General features: G+C 41.7%; 1 protein-coding gene across 4 annotated transcripts in view; it reads right to left on the bottom strand.

The window, feature by feature from the left end:
* Window positions 1-22,411, bottom strand: part of baiap2b (BAR/IMD domain containing adaptor protein 2b) — an 87,154-nt gene extending 64,743 nt beyond the window's left edge. For all 4 annotated transcript variants that reach the window (XM_037754163.1, XM_037754164.1, XM_037754165.1 and 1 more), the window contains exons 1-2: window positions 22,318-22,411; window positions 19,891-20,231 (exon numbers count right to left, since the gene is read on the bottom strand). In XM_037754163.1, the coding sequence (XP_037610091.1) occupies window positions 19,891-19,965 (75 nt within the window). In that variant the 5' untranslated portion in view covers window positions 19,966-20,231; window positions 22,318-22,411. The remainder of the gene's footprint in view (window positions 1-19,890; window positions 20,232-22,317) is intronic.

Genomic DNA, 22,411 nt, shown 5'->3' with positions numbered 1-22,411 from the left:
GATGGAGAGAGGCCTACTTCTCATGTCTAAATCAACAGATGAACCGAGAGAGGACAGGGGATGTCTCTGGGAACAGGGGTGTGTGTGTATGTGTGAGTGTACATAGCGAGTGAGTGATGAGAGGAGTTATGTAATGACTGTCCGACAGGTTTGGCCTCATGCCTCACATTCTCCTGATGGATCGGTGTGGCTGCTGTTTAAATACTGAATAAACACACACAGATGTCAGAAGAAGTTCATACAACACGACGAGAACCTTTTTACATTCAACTAAATAAGCTGAACTCAGTGCCCAAAGTGGGTCGGAACTCACCGCTACGCATTACCAGCTGATCTACATTTCACTCCTTGGTGTACTGTGACTTTTTCATGCGTACCGGCACTTCTCACGGCACTCTCCATATCAGGTTCTCTGGGAGATTCATAACGGTGCAGTGTCTCATAAGCCGTAAAAACGCCATAACATAAAAACTAGAGTTGGATTTTCCGCTGTGAAATGTTGCCAAATGACTGACATGTTCCTCGCTCTGACTTCCGTTACACTCTACACCAGCACCGCACTGTTGTTGTTTGCTGTCGTCACGTGACAAACTAGCTGTAATCAGTTCCTCTTCGCTGCTCTAAAACAGTAGTTGCCAGTGGCAGCCGTGATACATCTAGAACGACAGCACAATGAAGGCGACTGTTTTGGAGCGGCGGAGAAGAAGAATTGATTTCTGGTTAAACAATTTTAAATTTCTAGGTTAATAAATGATGGTATCGGATCGGTGCATAGACCGGCACACTCGCTGATACCAGATACCGAATTAGTGAACTGTTCGTCGTAACTTTTTTTTTTAGTTATGAACAAATACAATGAATAAAACATTATTTAAAAGATTTCTGAATCTGCTCTTTTGATTTATAGAATATGATTTTACAGGACAAATATTTTCAGAAGAACTGAATGTTCAGACAAAGGCTATGATAAAAAAAATTAAATAATCATTTAACTAGTAATAATAATGATCCAAAATTATTTAAATTGCATAGTTTTAAGTCAAAAACCTTAAAATGTTCACCTCCAAAAACTAATATCTCCTGGTATCTTTTATTCACTGTAGAAATCCAGAATGTGTCTCTGTATAATATTTGATCAGCGGTCGAAGTTCACGAGTGATTGACAGCTGCCTCCGTTGAATGAACAGCCAATAGGAACGCTCTCTCTCTGAAATGACCTGTGATTGGTCAAAGTCTCCCGTCACAGGCTAGATGTTTTAAATCCTGAAAACAGAGCCATGAGGAGGTGCAGAAGTCTAGTTTTCTCTCAGAACACTTGAATTACAATTTGCTGAAAGGTTATTATGGAGTTTTTGCCCAATGATGCCAAAAACATTCTGCCTACTGCAGCTTTAATCTGTACACAGAAACATAAAAATGACTCTTTGTATGACTCTGTTTTGTTTTTGCTGTAATCTGCCACAGACGACAAAAACAAACTATTTTTTTGACGGGAAGCAGCAACAAAATAAAAGCAGCTGAGCTTCACGAGGCAAAGCTGCACAAACATCTGCACAAACATCTGCAAAAATAAAGCAGAACAGCTCATCGCAATGAAGTTTGAAGCTCTTGATCTTTCTCAAACTGTGCCCTTCACACACACACTAACCATGTTAGCTGTGAATAAAGTCTTCTGATCAACAGTGAAACCCGTCAATCAGCATCAGCGCTGCCCTGCGTACGTTAATGATGAACTAATTCATGAGTTCCCCCCCTCCTCACAACGTGCTCATGAGGTTTAGGGGGTCGTTTAGTTGGCCGATTCTGTCTTAATCCGCTCTCAATCAGCTGAGCTTGTTCCTGCAGCGTCGGGACCTGATGGAGGCTGATTAGCATTCCTCTCAGTGAAAGACCACGTTTGACCGAGTTCATGGGAAATGAGAGGGATTACCCATCAAACCCTGCTTTGTCTCACTTTGTGCTTCGGTCACGTGTGTTAATCAACTCGCCAATTAATAACAATACAAGGATTGTGTTATCACGTTGCAGCGCTGGGGAACGTGCTTCTTTATCTCCGATCGACACAACTGAACGTTATCTGGACGCCGAACAACAACAACAACTTCTGCATTGTTCAAACAGACATCCAGATACAAACAATGATAAAGATCCTTTCTGTTTACTGATCATAACCCTGATCACCACAGCGGAGCGAATCACTGAACACCGATCCCAGAGGGAAGATAGAAATATTATACTAATAATTAGCTGACTCAGACCGAAGTGGGATTAACCTTTTGAGGGAGAAGTGTGACAAGTTGGTTTCAACATATCTCAATAAAGTCATATGTTTTCAGGACTGTCAACGTTAACGCTACTAATTTCTTTAACGCATAAATGCATATTTAGGTTGTTGCGGGCTCAGTCAAACTAGGTTGTCATGAAGGAGGTTAAATAACACTCCAAACTTACTCTAAATTTTGGCGAGGAAAAACTGTCATGGTCAATTTTTAAAAGGGGTCCCTTGACCTCTGACCTCCAGATATGTGAATGTAAATGGGTTCTATGGGTACCCACGAGTCTCCCCTTTACAGACATGCCCACTTTATGATAATCACATGCAGTTTGGGGCAAGTCATAGTCAAGTCAGCACACTGACACGCTGTAATAAATACTAGATGATAGAAATATGAATCCACTTGCTTCCACTCAGTTATTTTTTAATGTCTGTCTTTGTCTCCACCTGGTCTGTCCCTTGTCCCTCCCTCCTTGCTGGGGTTGCCAGGTCCCATCTTGCTGGGGTTGCCAGGTCCCGTCTTGCTGGTTAATCTGTTTGGCAGCGAGCGGCACGGCAGGTTCTAATGGAGCCACATGGCTGGCTCGGCTTTACAGCAATTTACGCCCCAACATGATATGAACCTGCTGCTGTTTATGCAGGCTCTGACTCAGCCCTCACACTCGTCTGCTGCCGCCAACTGAACCACACACACACACACACACAGATTGGCTTCCCTACACCATCGTGGCGGAGCCAGCTAGGTCACAATGTTCTTAATGCTGCTGTTTTCTTACCTTTGTTCTCTCGTGTGTTGAGCTGCTGAAGGTTGGCCCACATTAAACGATTTATCAAATCTTAACAGATGCGTAAAATGTGAGAGAGCCCACACATAACGACATAAAGCTTTTGTTCCTATAGTGTGTGGAGAGCAACGATTTGGCCAAGACAGCAACAACACCACACACTAACAGATTCATTCATCAACAACAAGAGTCCCCAGTAAAAAAAACAGAAATCTCACAAAATCTCTCTCGAGTAGTTTCAACCTTGGTTTATGCTCCTCGTAGAGAAGCCGGCACAACATGTGTGCAAATACTTGGAGATAAATAGGCAAAACACTGGAGAAAGAATATAAGAGATCGTTTTGTAAAAGCTAAAAAAAGTTCTCACTGAAAGAGTGGCGACCCGAGGGTCAGTACACAAATGTAATGTTTGGCGGTACGTTGGTGTTTAGTGTTTACTACTGTTGCCAGGCAACCTACTTTCCTTTCCGGCACCACTCGTTGACTTCTTGCTTTCTTGCTTATCCACAGAATAGTTTGTTTGTACGCCAAAATGTACCTAAAGCTGGCAGATCAGAAAATGCTCGTATTATGCTCGTACATTTTGGAAGTCATATTGGTGGTTTACCAAACGACCGTATGATGGACCCGTTCTTAAAGGCCTGTTGGTGCGGCTCCCTGTTAAAACTCATCAGATAAAATAGATGAAATACTCCCAGAGGAACATTGTGAAGTGTTCTCACACACAGACAAACACCCCTCAAAAAACAAACCCAGGCTCACATCGTCATCCTTCCTGCAGAAAGTGATGCTACATGGCAGCCAAGTCCTGCCTGCCAGCACTGAGAACAACTACACACACACAGATAAACACACACGAGCAGCACACAAACACAATTATACTCCAGAGTTACACAAGCACACACATTTTGTCACACTCGGACGCTTCCAGGGTGAACATCTGCCTCGCCGACCAGCCCAAACATCCTCTGCTGAGACGCAGTGAAGCTTGTTTTCTTTTCCTTGTAAGGATAAATATTTCAGATGGAGGCCAGACCAACAACATGTCAGTGTGAGATGGATGGTACTCCTCCAAGGTCCTGTTTGTTTGTGTGTTTGTTTGTGTGTTTGTTTGTGTGTTTGTTTGTGTGTGAGAGATGGCATGTGGATGTTCACGTGTTCCCAGTCTTCAGCAGGTCTGGGCTCATTTTTCTATTTTGCTGCTCAAGTTTGATTTTAAGGTTTCAAATTCCTTGTTTTATGATCCAAAATCTCAAAAATATTAAACTTATGAAGGTTAAAAACAGAGAAACAACATATTGATGAATTTCCTTTTAATCAAATCCATAAACCGTCCTCGACCAAAGACACTCTTAGTCGACTAAAGGTCTTTGCACACTAAGTTTTCGTATGCGTTTTTTTAATTCGTCATCCGATAAAAAAACCACAGAAGCCTCGCTCACTGAGTGCGATGCGTTTTATTATTCTATTCGTTGCGAAAATTCGCAGAACAAGACAAAACTGAATTAATTATGTGGGTGTGATGGATAGCGCTCGTCCCAAACGGGGCTAATGAATGACTGACGTGAAGAAGAAGCTAACGTTTAGCTGCCCAGAGCTCAATCACTGCTGTCTGATCTTTCATTTGTTTTGGGATCATCTCCGATTCCAAGCTGTTCCTCACTCCCCTGCCACAATCTATCTTTAAATTCAGCATCTCTGTATTCTTTCATTTCTTTATCGTAAAGCGCTTTGTGCTGAGAAACAAAGTGATTGTTTATTAAACGTTTGCGACCGACGGGGCTTCTGAGAGGTCAAACAACCCTCTTGCAAAAAACGCAGAAAAATGGGCGCCTGGGTTAGCTCAGTTGGTAGAGCGGGCGTCCATGTATTAAGGCTTGGTCCTGACCGCGGCGGCCCGGGTTCGAATCCGGCCTGTGGCCCTTTCCGCATCCACTCTCTCTCTCTCCCCCCTTTCAAGACTCTATCCACTGTCCTGTCAATAAAAATGGAAAATGCCCCCAAAAAAATAACTTTAAAAAAAAAAAAAAAAAAAAAAAAAAAAAAAACGCAGAAAATCAAACCTGTTCTAAAAACTTTAATGATAGACGAAAGTTTGGGAGTCGGTGTGTAAGCGTGATTGACACAACGTGAGGTTGTGAGACAATTTCAGACAGAAAAATACAAACTTGGTGTGCCAAAGCCTTCACACTCGGACGGACTCGTAAAACTGAGTTTCTCCACAAAGAATCACACAAAAGCACCGCTTTAAATCTTGTTTACCAGAGATGTGCTCAGAAGTTTCTTAGAAATCAGTTATTCAGCATGAAAAAAACAAACATAAAAAATGACTCATGGACTAAGAGAGGGGGAGCAGCTCTAGATCCTACTGGCACCGTTTGTTTGCTTATATAAATATGGAAATATTAAACTGATTAGAGATGTGTTTTCTTCTTCAGAACGCCAGATGTGATCGATGTCTTAAAATTGGGCTCCCTTCATCATAAAAACAACGAGGGCTGTCACTCCATTCAAATATTTAGTTGCACATTTTTTATCTGTTCAAAATGTACCTTAAAGGGAGATTTCTCAAGTATTTAATCCTCTTATCAACATGGGAGTGGATAAATATGATGCTTTATGCAAATGTATGTATATATTTATTATTGTAAATCAATTAACAACACAAAACAATGACAGATATTGATCCAGAAACCCTCACAGGTACTGCATTTAGCATAAAACAATATGCTCCAATCATAACATGGCAAACTGCAGCCCAACAGGCAACAACAGCTGTCAGTGTGTCAGTGTGCTGACTTGACTATGACTTGCCCCAAACTGCATGTGATTATCATAAAGTGGTCATGTCTGTAAAGGGGAGACTCGTGGGTACCCATAGAACCTATTTACATTCACTGATCTGGAGCTCATAGGTCAAGGGACCCCTTTGAAAATGGCCTTGACAGTTTTTCCTCGCTGTAACTGAGATATACGTCACAATGCAGAAGATAAAGACGCTCTAACTTCCGTCCTGACACCAGCTTGATAAATGTTCTGAACGGAGATCTCCATCTCTGCCTTAAGTCACATGACTGAAACAAAGGTCACTTCCTCCTCTCAACACGGAGGATTCCACGCTGGAACAGCAGGAGGTGACATCATGTGAAGTTCAATCACTCACATATCAACAGTCTCCAGAGAATCTCTCAAAGGAAGCTGAAGAAACGTTAAAATGAACAGCACTGTAATAATCACCACAGTCAACAGTCTCAGTGTTGATAAGTAAAGTTCACCCTGTGTTCCCCCGCTGTTTAGACGTGTGTGAACTGGTCGGGATGTGAAGGTTACTCAGATTAAACGCTCAAACGCACACACGGGAAAGGCCATTTACTCCAAGTCGTCGCCCTGGAAACGGCGAGGGCTCGAGCTGCATTGGGGCGTATTTGGCTACCGCTCACAAGTCAAGGTGACCCCTTGTCATCAAGTTTTACTGCGTGTGTGTGTGTGTGAGCACACCTCTCCATAACCTGCCACCACACTCTCATTCCTCATCACTCTCACGCCAACATACACTACAGACGCAATCTGCCGTCACCACATGGCGTTTTCAATCAAACAGCTCAGGTGGCGTCCTCAACAAACGAACACAAATACTCTGCTTAGAATAGTCCTGCTTCCTTCAGCTAACGTATACAGAAAATGTAACATCTACATCAGAGCTGAAAAGGGTCTTCTACGTCCAAATAACATCTTCATCCTTTTAACACTCGGCCCAGACGCTATTCTGTCTTTCAGAGGTTTGTTGCGGGCTGAGTTTTAAAGCTACAGTGACGATACTAGGGCTGTGTATTGGCAAGAATCTGGCGATACCATATAAGTCATGATACTGGGGTAAGGATTCAATAAATTTAGTTTTTTTTAATTTTATTTTAGGAAAACTGTCATAGTATAAAGAACACACCAGAAATACACCATTTTAGAATAGGCAAAAATAACAAATTTATACTGCATGCAAAAAACGGCATTGTATTTGCCCCAAACTGCATGTGATTATCATAAAGTTAACATGTCTGTAAAGGGGAGACTCGTGGGTACCCAGAGAACCCATTTATATTCACATATCTGGAGGTCAGAGGTCAAGGGACCCCTTTGAAAATGGATATGCCAGTTTTTCCTCGCCAAAATTTAGCATAATGTCATCCGCGACAAGTGAGTATGACATGGTTGGTACCGATGGATTCATCAGGTTTTCTAGTTTCTTATGAAACCAGGATCTTCACTCTAGCTTTAAAAACTGCATTATTATCAGGTTAACTTTGACAGCCTTGGGTAAAAATGTTTTTTTAAAGCTGAGCCCGAGGTTAAGAGGTTAATTAAAGATACTGTGTTTTGGAGAGTCGATACAGTATCACAATTTGTCTCTCCTTGAACATCCCCCGTCCCCCTACCCCTCTAAAACATAATACATAGAATGATATAGTTGGATGCATCAGATCCTGCAGTACAGGTGCATGTACTGTGTGTGCTTTGTTATCTTACTCAACGGTTTAGTTAAACCACATTCCACACGTCCTCCTGTTGTGTTACTGTGAGCTTTATCAGAAATTTCTGCTGATAACACAGAGAGGTGCTTTTATTCTCATGAACCCTGACGGAAACTTTCCAAATGGATTAGATTAGATGTTGCTCAACAGCCTTTTTCCTTCATGAATTTATTAACATGCAACCAAAAGTAGAACAAAGCTTATCGTAACAAAAAAAACCTTTCTGAGCTGCAAATGTTGTAATCTAAATGAACAAAGAAAGCAAAGAAGTGAAAGCACATGCTCTTAATGTCAGGAATGGATGTGAAGTTTGCTCATTACTGAAAGCAGCTTGTTGTTGCAGATGCCTGCAGGCAGCCCTGAACACACAAACATCTCCTCATCGGGGAAACCATCAAACAATGGAAACTATTGTTTACTACGTGTGGATGTTTACTCAATATTTTATTCATTTATACTTTAAATTTAAGCTGGGACATATCGCTGACAAATTACTGTTATTTACTTCAAGGAGGTATTTTTTTCAATTTCTAAATATTTCTATTATTGAAAAATGTGTGCTTTCTAGTCGGACTGTCAAAGTTAACGTAATAATAATGTGTCAATGCAAATTCGTTTTTATACCACTAATTTATTTAACGCATTAATGCAATCGATCTATCGGAGGTTGTAGCAGGCTCAGTTTTAAAGCTAGAGTAAAGGTACTGGTATCGTATGAAACTAGACAACCTAAAGAATCCATTGGTACCAACCATGTCATACTAGCTTGTCGAGAAGAAGGATAAATAACGCTCCAAACTTATACTAAATTTTGGCGAGGAAAAACTGGCATGGCCATTTTGGGCTGTCAATTGATTAAAATATTTAATCATGATTAATTAAAACAATCGAGGTTAACTTTAACAGTCCTAGTTTTTATTCGACGCATTTTCATTCACGGGTCGCTCGATATACTACATCACCTGCTCTGCGTTTCGTTCGTTGTACCAGGTCAGTCTCTGCGGCCATCCTCATATTTACAGAGGTATTTGTGATATGTAAAAGACAAACAAAATATGTAATTTTTCAGAGGCAGGGCTGGTTGAAACAGGAGAGGGCTTTACCAAAACTGCTGCCACAAATTTGGAGACACGATACTGTTTTTCCATTGATTGGAAATATAGCAGCTATAGCCCAAACCGTTAAAAACAACAGTATGTATTCAGAGGTGACCACATACTTTTGACCAAATCATTCTTAAACCATTCCCGAGCTGTAGTTTGGTGAGCATCAATCCTATTTTAATTCTTACTATGCTGCATTTGGTCTGCACTTGACTGAAAGATGCTGCTGTGTCGAGGCTTTATAACCTCTCATGCACCTGTACAGTCCAACTCCACTGCTCTGCCGTAACGTGTGCACCCAAACACATACATGCACAGATGCATTAAAATAAGAAGCAGTGGGGATCATTATTGCTAATATAGAAAAAGCCATTAGCGATCCCCACTGCATTATATACTGTATATATGTGGGGCGGTACACTGATGTATATTATGTCCATTAGTGTTTTGCTGCTGTCCCTCATTATTCTGTTCCCAGGAAATGGAGGTTATTTGCTTCTGCTCAGTCAGTGTGACAATCAGCACGCTAAAGCTGCGCTGCTTCAACGCCCTCAGGAGATGAAATTCAGTCCCTATCTGCTGTGTGTGTGTGTGTGTGTGTGTGTGTGTGTGTGTGTGTGTGTTAGTGTGTATGAATGTGTGTGAACTCAGCCAATTTCCCTTTCAGATGAGCTCTTATCTGCGTGCAGGCGAGCAGCGGCGGAGGAGTCATTGCCCCCTACTCCACAGATGCAGTTTCAGGAGGAGACGGGAGGGAGGGGGCACTTCCGCCGCCAAATATGGAAGTGCTGGAATTCCCCCTCGTGACAGGGCAACCCATCTTTATTCACCTCACGTTCGCCTCATACCACAGGAAAGCTGACGGCGAGGCGAGAGCGAGGAGGTGACGGGAGGGAGGGAGGGAGTCTCCACCGCCATCCTCGCCTCAGACTGACGCATCACCTCTTATCCACACACGTGAATGAGCATGTGCTCTCACGCCAACACGTATGTTCACAAGCGCAGGTGTTCATTCACAAATATCAATGGCCAGGGTTTAACAAGAAATACGACGGAGCAACACATTTCCTGTGCAAAGACACGACGTACGAAGCTGAGCGTAGCGTGCATGAGCGTGTGTGTGTGTGTGTCTTCACCGTGAAATGTGAAAAGATGCAGCAGCCTAACACAGCAGCGAGATAATGGTGCATTTCATCTTCAAATCCCCCTGAGCACACCTCGCCATCCCTCCTCTTCACCCTCCACCCTCAGATTACAGATTAAATGTCACCCTGGAGTTACATCTCCAATCAGACACACACAAACACACACATCCTGCAGCAGGAAATTCAAGTTCTTCCTCGCCTCAGTCCTTTTTTTCCCGCTTAAAGCTGAAGGGAGGCAGTTTGTTTTTAGCATTATTGGGCAAAAATTCCATAGTAACTTTACAGCATATTGTAATTCAGGTGGTAGCCCAGGGTAGGCAGTTTTCTGGTAAAGAAAAAAAAAGCAAGATTTTGGAAATACAGCCCATCATCCTGCAGCTCTTCTCTCGCCTCTCTCTGTCCAGGCAAGCACGGGCATATGCACGTGCTTCATACAGTAACCAGTACGAGTACTAGTCATTCATTTCAGTCATCATCCAGATGGTAGTCGTGATCCTGATGGCGTCATAGCGGCAATTCTATGAGAATTACCATCTTGTTTTCTTTGCAAACTTGTGGGCCTGTAAAGCCCTTTGAGATGGCAAACTGTGATTCGAGGCTCTAGCGAACTGCAATATCAGCAAGTGTTGCTAATAGTCCAGCCTTCTGCTAACCGTGGCCGTCATGGCTGCTCCACAGCTGTGAGCTCCGTTCTCTTTATACATCCACCTTGAACTCACGCAATAGGACTGATGATACTTTTTGATAAGTCTGTCTTCCGTTTTGGGGTTGCTTTGCAGTGTAGGCAATGGTTGCCAACGCTGGAACAGCAACTTTTCCTGCAGGATATCCTCCGTTGAATCAGGCTTTCACTATCTGAAGGGACGTTCACGCGCATCTGTACTTCTAGAACAGCCAATAGGAACGCTCTCTCTCTGAAATGACCTGTGATTGGCCAAAGTCTCCCGTCTTGGCCTGTAAACAGAGCCATGAGGAGGTGCAGAAGTCTAGTTTTCTCTCAGAACACTTGAATTACAATATGCTGAAAAGTTATTATGGATTTCTTTGCCCAATAATGCCAAAAACATTCTGCCTACTGCAGGTTTAATTTCAGTGTAATTAGAGTCAGAAAGCATCAGTGGCTCCACACTCTGCTTCCATTTGTTCTGCTCCATCCTTTGTCTCTCTGTGGAGTATCTGTCCCAGTAACTTTCCTTTCATCCTCGGCCAACCTGCTGCTCCCTGACAGCCTCCTGCACTTCTCCTCTCTCCACCGACTACCTCCCTCCAGCTCACCTCAGATAACTTACAGATGTGCTAACGGCTGCTGACGTACTGAACACACACACACAGCAGATGCCAACAGTTATGTTGTGGGACAGCTATGAGAGCTGTGTTGTAACAGAGCAGTTGGTAGAAATCGAAATAATGAAAGCACCGAGATGATGAACGACCTGATTTTGGGTACAGCCTGTGCTTAAAGACAAATATTCAATTCAGATGTAAAAACAAGCTACATAGAGAATGCATTCAGACATTACCGTATGTATTTGTATGAGATTGGAGTCCTAAACCTCAAATCTGTATGGCCGGTAAAAGATACCTGGCCAAACATGCACAACAATCTATCATGGTGAAGCGTTTCTAGCTCCAGCTACTCGCCTTCTAACAAATCAACTGCCATGCAATGACACACAAAGGTCTTCTTTCTAAACTGCACTAGCGATGAACCAACACAGTCTCACGGCAGTTCATGAAACAGTCACGAAATTTAATATATTTGATTCGTGTACACACACAATAATTTCTATAAAAAATAAAACTACTTAGTTAGGTTTAGGAAAAGATCGTTGTTTGGGTAAAAATAACTCCAGAAGTGCCGTAATTACATAAATAAAAATAAATAAAATTATATATATATATATATATATTCGTAAAATTTAATTTAATTAAAAAATTAAAAAAATTAAATTAAAAAATAAAATACCTAAGTACAAAAGTTGCGTGACAAAAACCACTTAGTTAGGTTTAGGAATAGATCGCGTTTTGGGTTAAAATAACTCCGGAAGTGCCGTAACTACGTAAATAAAAATAAAAAAAATAATAAAATGATGTATTTATATATAAAATAAAGTAAAATAAAAATAATAAATGAAAAATAAAAATAAAATAAAAAGTCCTGTGTTTTTTGACCCTCCCATCCACCCCGACCTCCTCCCTACACGGCGTTCGGCGCTCTCTATACTTCCCGGTTTGATTTTGTGCTGACCATCACAACAAAAATATGAAATTTATGTCTATGTACACAAATCAATACATTCAATTTTGTGACTATTTCACGAACTGCTTTGCGACTGGGCTGCAATACAATGCTTAATGCAGGTTAAAGGGCACGACTTTAACACTGTACCTGCTCCCCTCATAACAGCATCAAACAGACCACAACACCACTGTCAGACGGCGTCACAATGACGCTCACAAACACTGATGCTGCCCAAAGATCAGTGACAAGGCACAAAGCCTTTAACAAAGCCTGGAGCTGGAGGAGGAACAGTATTCTGCAGGGACAGAAGCACAAAGCTCAGCGATGTCGCTCCAAACTGAGACAATAGAGGTGAAGGCATGTGTGACTGATCAGAGAGGAGAAATCAGTGGTTTGAAACAATCAAACTGGAGAAATCCTGCTTTAGCGGAGCATTTGGATTCAATATGCTTCCTTCCACATGGAGGCTCGGTTTCACCTCAAATGACCTCAAACATGAACAACGAACCAGAGCAGCTCAATCTGTCCGCTAACTACCGAGGCTGCACATGACACCAAGGCATCTTCACATGCTAGTGAAGAGAGAAGAGGGGGAAGAAAAACGTGCACAGTGATGGAGCTTTCTGCCAAAAACCCCTCCCTTCTTCAGTCCATCCACTGCTGCACTTTATCTTCACCCCAACAGATGCCCTGCATCTCACCTGCAGCGCTCTGCCTGCAACACACAGCCAACGACACTACATCACAATGCAACTGAATATGGATGAAATACTGGCTGTGGTCATGCTGCAAACTATATAAACTGTATAATTAGGGCTGTCAATCAATTAAAATATTAATTGCACATCTTTTATCTGTTCAAAATGAACCTTAAAGGGAGATTTGTCAAGTATTTAATCCTCTTATCAACATGGGAGTGGACAAATATGCTGCTTTATGCAAATGTATGTTTATATTTATTACTGGAGATCAATTAACACAAAACAATGACAGATATTGTCCAGAAACCCTCATGTACTATGTATAATATAACTGTATATAAGCTCTGTCTGAGAAAACAGCTGGAGAAATACTATAGTTGACTGTTTTTGTCCACATGGGTTAAGAAATGAAAAGGCTCTACAGGAGGGAAAACAAACATGAGCACATTTGTACTTGTGTGACTGTGGGGATAAAGTGTTCGCTAGCATTGCTCACAACCCCCACACATTCAACTAAAATCCCTCCCTTGACAACAAACATTTTTGGCTTCACATGAGCTCTGTTGTAGCCTTGAGTCTTGAGGAAGTTGGACTTGAAAATATGACAATATTTACAGAAGGGTTTGTGGCTCCAATCACTAGAGGACGCTCCCTATGGAGGACGGAACATGCCAACATAAAAAATAAGTGAATGAATAAATAAATGCCATTAAATGTAGCAAAAATAATATTAAAAACAAATGCCATTAATTAATCAGTAAAATGTGACAAATTGATATTCCGGTTTTAATTTGCTCCTTTTATTTATTTATCTTTGTATTAATTCCCTTATTTATTTACTCTTCTGTTTAATTTTCCCTTTTATTCATTTATATATTTATTTCTATTTTTTTATTTATTTAGAAATAAATAAATGCATAAATACATAAATAAATACATACATTTAATAAATATAAAATAAAAAAAAATAATTAATAGATAAAATAAATGTAAAAATTAATTAAAAAATAAATAAAAGGGGAAATTAAACAGAAGAATAAATAAATAAGGGAATAAATAAATAAGGAAGCAAATTAAAACAGAAATATTTATTTATGTCACATTTTATCAAATAATTAATGGGTATATTTATTTTTGATATTATTTTTGCTACATTTAATGACATCTTTATTTATTTATCAAGTCATTTAGTTATTTATTCATTTATTTTCTATTTTGGCAGATTCCATCCAATGTTGGGAAGTGAGGCGATCCCTCGCAATATAAAACGCCCCTGTGGACAACGCCTCGAGATCCTCCATGAGGAGCTGGAGGACGTGACAGGTAGAAGGACTCAGACAGTACAAAGAAAGTAATCAATCCATTGAGCATCTGATCTCTCTCTGATAATCCACTCCTTCCATCAAACACCATCTCAAAGCAGCCTCGCCCCGACACTGGAGCTTCATTCAACAGACGTCGCCCGCGGCGCTGTTGGGATTACGACGCTCGGCTGAATACACTCCTGAACAAACATACAGATGGTGCTTGTTCAGCAACCACAACAACCTGAGGACACACAGTTTACCCACACCATCAGCGGGTAACGAGCGGCATCGACAACTTCAACGCCCCAAATCTAGAGGGACATTTTTTACTTCAATCCCACGCCCACCGCTGAAGATGTGACATTTCATTACAGTGCAACAACAGAACAGTATGAGTGCTGACAAACACACACTGCCCACACACACACACACACACACACACACACACACACACACACACACACACACATTCATCCACCAGTGTGAGTCATCCAGATATTACATTCAGCATCTCTTGTTTCAGCAGCAGAGCAGCGGGGTTAAGGCTCCGGTCCTCTATTGTTGATTCGGAGTTATTGTTTTCTGGCAGCTAATAAAGAAAACAAACAGCACGCCGAGCTGCTGGATAACAAAATCACTGTTTACCCAGAGAAGGGTCATCATTCTCAGTCTGTAGCAGAACCACCTGGGGAGTAATTAAACCGCACTCTTCTTCTCCTGCGTGGAACCAGCTGCCCTGTAATGGTGGAATTATTCAAATATCAAATCTTCATGTTTACACCACTACTTTCAGTGAGAACCTGCAAAACGCTCGACACCAACTCTCTCTAATCACAGCACAGATGACTCTGACTCAGTCAAGTCATGATATTTCTCAACAGGATTTAGATACCCAGAATGAACGGCAAGTATCAGGACTTTTTCAGGACATTTTCAGTGTTGATCTAGCTGGTATGACAGACAGAGGTTGCAACATATATCAATATGTTCCTCTCTGTGGAAGTCGGATTTAAAAAGGCAATAGGGCTAAATCAATACATTCAATTTGGTGACTATTTCACAAGCTGCTGTGTGATGTTATGTTCTGTAATTGATGTCCCCGTCTTGATGCTGCATGATTTAACCGCTGACATTTGCCGCCTGTACCTTCCGTCCTCGGTGGAGAAACAGACCTGAGTGTTATCTAATGGGAGCTGGCACCTCTGGGCCTCTTCATCTTCCACGCCTTTAATGAATTAATAAAGACCTGTTAGTTTCTCTAAACACAGCCGCACACAAAGCTCAGCTCCCTCGTCGTCAGGTCGGCTAAAAAAAACACCCCGGGGGCCCCACCGCTGCTGCAACACAGACCGCCACGCCACGCCACACCAGCGGCAAGCATCGGTTTTCTTACAATCAGCAGCCGGCAGCAGGTCAAGCTGGCAGCGGCGCTCTGCTTCTCCTCCTCACTCCTGCTGACTCCATAATGATGCAGCCTGCTGGTGACAGGAAGAAACCCCACTGCTGCAGTGCTGCATGATGGCATTTTCATACTCGACCCCCGGTGTTCTCTCGCTAAGACGCTGCTACTAATGGTCCTGTTTTTTTATTCATTAATCTGACTTTTTACTTTTCCAATTAATTGTTTAGTCTATTAAAAAAGCCCATCACATTATGCCAAAGCACATGGTAGCATCTCCAAATGAATTGCAAATTAATCACACATTTGTTTATCTGTTCAAAATGTACCTTAAAGGGAGATTTGTCAAGTATTTAATACTCTTATCAACATGGGAGTGGACAAATATGCTGCTTTATACAAATGTATGTATACATTTATTATTGTAAATCAGTTAACAACACAAAACAATGACAGATATTGTCCAGAAACCCTCATAGGTACTGCATTCAGCATAAAACAATATGCTCCAATCATAACATGGCAAACTGCAGCCCAACAGGCAACAACAGCTGTCAGTGTGTCAGTGTGCTGACTTGACTATGACTTGCCCCAAACTGCATGTGATTATCATAAAGTGGGCATGTCTGTAAAGGGAAGACTTGTGGGTACCCATAGAACCCATTTACATTCACTGATCTGGAGGTCAGAGGTCAAGGGACCCCTTTGAAAATGGCCATGATGGTTATTTAATCTCCTTCACAACAAGCTAGTATGACATGGTTGGTACCGATGGATTCTTTAGGTTTTCTAGTTTCATATGATACCAGCATCTTGACAATCAACTAATCACTTCAGCACTACTTTTCAAACAGAAACTGCCTCCTTATACACCGTTATACCAGAGCCCATTCACATTAATGCAGATTCTGTCATCTTCCTCTCCCCCCTCATCATATTCCTCCTCCTCCTCCTCTTTTCTGTGCTTTCTCTGCAGCATAACGATCCACAGAAACCTCCCACATGTCACAACATCAGACGCCTCCTCCTCGTGCACCATTGATCCCTCATTAGAGCCTCTTCAGGGAAAGAGTGCGTGTGTTCGTGTTGCTTAAAGTCGGCCACAATCTGAAAGGACTCCCATCATTTCCTCGCTAGCTTAAATTCTCAAGTTACGCCACGCTGCCTCGGCCACACTATGATCATGAACTCCCGCCGACCCGACCTCCTCAAATGCATCTTTGGCTCGGTGAGCCTTCTCCTCCTCCTGCATCCACCAGCATCACCTCTGCCGTACGGAGAAGCTTTTAGTCTCTCTGAGCGCTCTCGCGGAGGCGGGTGGAACGGTGACAAGTTTCCTCACATAGAAGGAAAACCCTTGTCGTGCTTCTGCTGCTGAAATCTATCTCACCTGGAGAAAAGCCACCTCTCCTCCTCCTCATCCTCCTCCTCCGCCTCCCCCACCTGCCTCTGCTGAAGAGGAGCTTTGTTGTTGAAATAACAATGGAGGACCTGAGCGTTTGTCACCTTTTGCCTCTCGAGTTTCATCGAGTGCAGGGTGGTCCAATGTTGAGATTTTCCTGGAATACCTCTGACGATGCAGTCACACAGCAGTTTGTGAAATAGTGACAAAATCTAATGTATTGATTCATGTAGATCGACACTAAGGTCACATTTTTTTCATGACGGTCAGCACGAAATCAATTCGTATGCAATCCATGGAATTGTGAACCAGGAAGTATAAAGAGCTGTGTAGGGAGGAGGTCGAATTTGCTGGGTGGGTGTGGAGGCTGCTGTTTATGTCCCGTGTGAAACCACAAGTCAAATATGATTTATTTGTCACTTAACTTCCGAACTTCCAGTGTTATTTAAACTCAAACCGCAATCTTTTCCCAATCCTAACTAGGTAGTTTGTTGCCTAAACTCGTACTGTAGGTGCTGATGGGTCGTGTTTTTTTTTCTATTTTACACGTACAGTATGAGCACTCGGGTCGTGGCCGACGATCGCAGCGTACAGTATGAGCACATAAATCGGGAGATTTGGCTTTACATCGCAAACGATCTACTCGTAAAGCAAGAATGGGAATTACAAAACAACATTTCTAAAATCCTACAGAGCATATCCAGTTTAAGCCTAACTAAGTAGTTTTGTTGCCTAAACCTAGCCAAGTTGATCTATTCCTAAACCTAACTGAGTAGTTTTAATTTGAAAAGACTGGAGCGGAAATTGACATGTGCGTCACGTGTTGACATCTGTAGGAAAACGCATTAAAAATACGTTGTTGAAAGTCGCACCGGTGCCACTTTTTTTCAGACCGAGTACAAGTAGGAGTACTTACATTTGGGTTCATGCCGATACCGAGTACCGATACGAGTACTTATCTGTGCCAAAAGACCCTCGTTAACAGCCAGCTGGAGGGTGTGAGCGACACAAGGCAGGCTGGGGAGTCCCAAATACGAGGCGGTGCACCACGACCGGCTCTAGTTCGGCTTGGAAAGGCTCGCGGCTGCAGCTTTACAGCGCTCCCCGCCCGGACCTCGCTGCACTGTGGACAAAGTGCTCGCTGAGCCCTTTCTCCCATAAAAGGCGCCCCCCGACCCGTCTTGAAACACGGACCAAGGAGTCTAACGCACACGCCAGTCAGAGGGTGCAAGCAAAACCCTGTGGCTAAATGAAAGTCAGGGCCGGCCCAGCGGGGTCGGTTGCACCACTGGCCCGTCTCGCCCGCACCGTCGGGGATGTGGAGTGAAAGTAAAGTGGATCGGTGCCGTTGTATCGGAGCCGTTTTGCGAGTACGAGTACGAGTACGAGTACATGAACACAGTATCGGACCCGATACCCGATACTGGTATCGGTGCATCCCTAAAAAAAAAAGGTAAATTCGTGTCTACATACACGAATCAAATACATTTTGTGACTGTAGACATCGAGCTATTATTCTTTTCTCCGTCCTCTCACCGGAGTCATCTAACTGCATCTTATTGAACTATCGAATATCATCTCAGATTGGGAGTCCAGGGAACTTCCGCAGAAGCTGCAGTTCACTTTCACTATTTCAACAACGATCACTCCTTTCCTGCTGAAGGCATCAACAACACAGACAGCTGAAGGACATTTACTTATAAAGAGCCCAAGGGGATGATCGTCAGGCCAGTAAAGTCTACTTCCAGTAGAAGTTCCCACCGCTGGTTGACAGCTTCTCCTCTGCAACCTGAACTGAACCGCCCCGAGGCAAACTGTCAGTCTGGAGGTTTCGGTCACACCATGACAAATCTACATGACTGACTTGCACCATTATATTGCAGAAGAAATATCATTATAAGCAGAGACAGAAGGGAGGATGGATGCTTCCAGGGTGGGTTCACTGGTGCTAACATCTATCATTATTAGTGATACTTTCATTACTTATTGCTGTTGAGTTATTTGAAAACATCACTTTTTGCTGTAATAATCTGTGTATAATAATAATCTGTTGACATTTCTGATGTTTTATAGACTAAATTAACCTTTTATACATTTAGAATAATACATTTTAATACATGTCTGATCTTCTGCTATGTTCTGAACCATCCAGACCTCTCAGGTCATCTGGATCAGGTCTGCTTAGTGTCCCCAGAGTCACAACTAAACATGCAGAAGCAGCGTTCAGTTTTTATGCACCAAATATTTGGAACAAGCTCCCAGAAACCTGCAGGACCAACTCCAACTCTGAGTTCTTTATAATCAAAGCTTGAAACTTTCCTGTTTGCTGCTGCTGCCTTTTATTAAACCAGATAATGATCTTATATACTGCACTAGAGCTTTTACTCGTGTGTTATATTCTATTTTAGCTTCTATCCTAGCTTCTATTTTTATTTTCTAATCTTTAATGTTTTTATAATGTTTTAATTATGTCTTAATGTTCTTTTGAACAATGTTCTTGAATGTTTATGTAAAGCGTTTTGAATTGCCCTGTTGCTGAAATGTGTTCTACAGATAAAGCTGGCTTGCCTTGCCTTGTGTGTGTATGTTTCAGAGACAACATATTTTTGGTGCATATAAAGTAGACAGAACAATATCTATTTTTCATGCATGCAAATAGCTGTTAATGAAATAAAATGAAGTTTTAATGCAGACCAGGTCTGACCAGGTTTGACCAGGTGTGACCAGATGTTTTAGGCTCAATCAGCTGCAGCTCTTTTCTAGGAAAAAACAGGCTTTCTTGGTTTTTCCTGGTGCCTTGAGGTCATGTCTTTATCATTAAATCACAACAGACAGTAGAGACCAGACCTGGGCTAAGTGGAGTCAGCTGAGTCAAAGTTGTCTGTCCTCTAACATTGTCCTCTAACCAGCCTCCATCCGTCCACCGGTGCAGCAGGTGTCTCTCCGCGGCAGGAGGACGCGTATTCAGCGGGCACAAACAGCCAAACCCTCCGGTGGTCTCTTACCTTGTAGACATTCTCCGTGATACGGTGCACCTCGTCGGTCCGGGACATCCTGGTCGGAACGTCAGTCAGAACCATAGACTTCCTTTAGGTTGAAGAGGTTGAAGATGGTTAAATAACGCAGCTGCTGTTGTTGTGTTGCCGGTGACAGAGAGACAGAGAGACACAGAGACACAGAGCCTCGGCTGGCTGTGGGATTCCTGCTTTTATAGGAAAGTCCTCCCGCTGCGTTGCGCCCACAGACCGGCTCCCCACGCAGCCACGCAGCCGCTCCGTCAGTCAGTCCGTCCGTCGGTGAGTCTCCTCGGAGCGCAGAGGCGTCACTGCTGGAGGGGCGGTGCTGCCTTCACGGGCCGTGGGAAAAAACAAACACACAGCACTGAAATGTACACTGTTAAGAATTTCCCAGTAAAATAACAGTAAAGAACTGGCAGCAGGGTTGGCTCTATATTACTGTAAAATTAACATTATTATACTGTCGCTGAAATTTACAGCTTTGTACTGTTAATGAAAAATACAGTTTGAACTTTATTCATTTCACAGTATTTTACTGTTATTTTACAGTTTAAAGATACATTATATCGCTGTTTTCACCTTTCTTTTACATTATCTTACTGATTTGTTTTAATGCACTATTTAAGTTGTAGAGGTTGTGTCTGTAGAGATTCTACTGTTCTAATGGAGAACAAAGATGGTTCTGTAGAGGTTCTACTGTTCTAATGGAGAACAAAGATGGTTCTGTAGAGGTTCTACTGTTATAATGGAGAACAAAGATGGTTCTCTAGAGGTTCTACTGTTCTAATGGAGAACAAAGATGGTTCTCTAGAGGTTCTACTGTTCTAATGGAGAACAAAGATGGTTCTGTAGAGGTTCTACTGTTTTAATGGAGAACAAAGATGGTTCTGTAGAGGTTCTACTGTTCTAATGGAGAACAAAGATGGTTCTGTAGAGGTTCTACTGTTCTAATGGAGAACAAAGATGGTTCTGTAGAGGTTCTACTGTTATAATGGAGAACAAAGATGGTTCTCTAGAGGTTCTACTGTTCTAATGGAGAACAAAGATGGTTCTGTAGAGGTTCTACTGTTTTAATGGAGAACAAAGATGGTTCTGTAGAGGTTCTACTGTTCTAATGGAGAACAAAGATGGTTCTGTAAAGGTTCTATTGTTATAATGGAGAACAAAGATGGTTCTGTAGAGGTTCTACTGTTCTAATGGAGAACAAAGATGGTTCTGTAGAGGTTCTATTGTTATAATGGAGAACAAAGATGGTTCTGTAGAGGTTCTACTGTTCTAACGGAGAACAAAGATGGTTCTGTAGAGGTTCTACTGTTCTAATGGAGAACAAAGATGGTTCTGTAGAGGTTCTATTGTTATAATGGAGAACAAAGATGGTTCCTATTGAGGTTCTATTGTTATAATGGAGAACAAAGATGGTTCTGTAGAGGTTCTACTGTTCTAATGGAGAACCGTTAAAACCTGCACTGTTAAGAATTTCCCAGTAAAATAACAGTAAAGAACTGGCAGCAGGGTTGCCTTTATGTTACTGTAAAATTAACATTATTATACTGTCGCTGAAGTTTACAGCTTTGTACTGTTAATGAAAAATACAGTTTGAACTTTATTAATTTCACAGTATTTTACTGTTAATTTACTGTTTAAAGATACATTATATGGCTGTTTTCCACCTTTCTTTTATCTTACTGATTTGTTTTAATGCACTATTTAGGTTGTATTTTTTACATACATTATTTGTTGCCTAGATGAATAGACTTAGCAGGTTACAGACATAGCAATAGTCACACTAAATACAATTAAAGGCACTTGTTAGGAAAAAGGCTATAATAGACTATCTATAGCTAATAGATATCTCTAGCTGGCTACAAGCACAGAATGAAACCAGAACAACATGTGAGTGAAGAACAATAAAGCTAATTCACTGATTTTACAATCATGTACAATGTACAAGCCTCACATGAGCAGATCAGGTCCCAGAACTAAAACAATACTGCATGAAACTGTTACTGATGATACTTTAGACAGTTGAGTGATGTTTTTTAAGAATGCATTATAATTATAATATAATTAATTTAACAGGTTTTCTTTTGTATTAACAGTAAAGCACTGCTTTTAGCAATAACAGGTTAATACTGTTGAAATCCTGCTGTAAAGTAACAGATTGTTTACAGTGTGGGATGATCCTGATGAAAAGATGGGACAATACATTGAAAATGACTATTTAAAGAGTACAGTTAAGGACTAAACTGTGGGATAAACGGCAGATTTCATTGCAGATATCTGTTGTAACTTTTTTTCCAGCATTGTACACCAACCGGGAAGCTAGCATTAGCCTGGTTAGCTCGACAAAAAGCCAATGGGATTTTTCCATTATTATATTATTACAGAAAATAAACTGTAATTTATGATACTTACACGTTTTGTTCAGTAATATAAATCTCCACAAATTAACTACACCTACACAACTACACTACGGTCACTTTAATGTGAGTTTACACAACGCTGCGGC

Source organism: Sebastes umbrosus, chromosome 20 (genome assembly GCF_015220745.1).
Source record: "Sebastes umbrosus isolate fSebUmb1 chromosome 20, fSebUmb1.pri, whole genome shotgun sequence".
NCBI classification, from domain to species: Eukaryota; Metazoa; Chordata; class Actinopteri; order Perciformes; family Sebastidae; genus Sebastes; species Sebastes umbrosus.
This window is presented reverse-complemented; position numbering and strand designations above follow the sequence as displayed.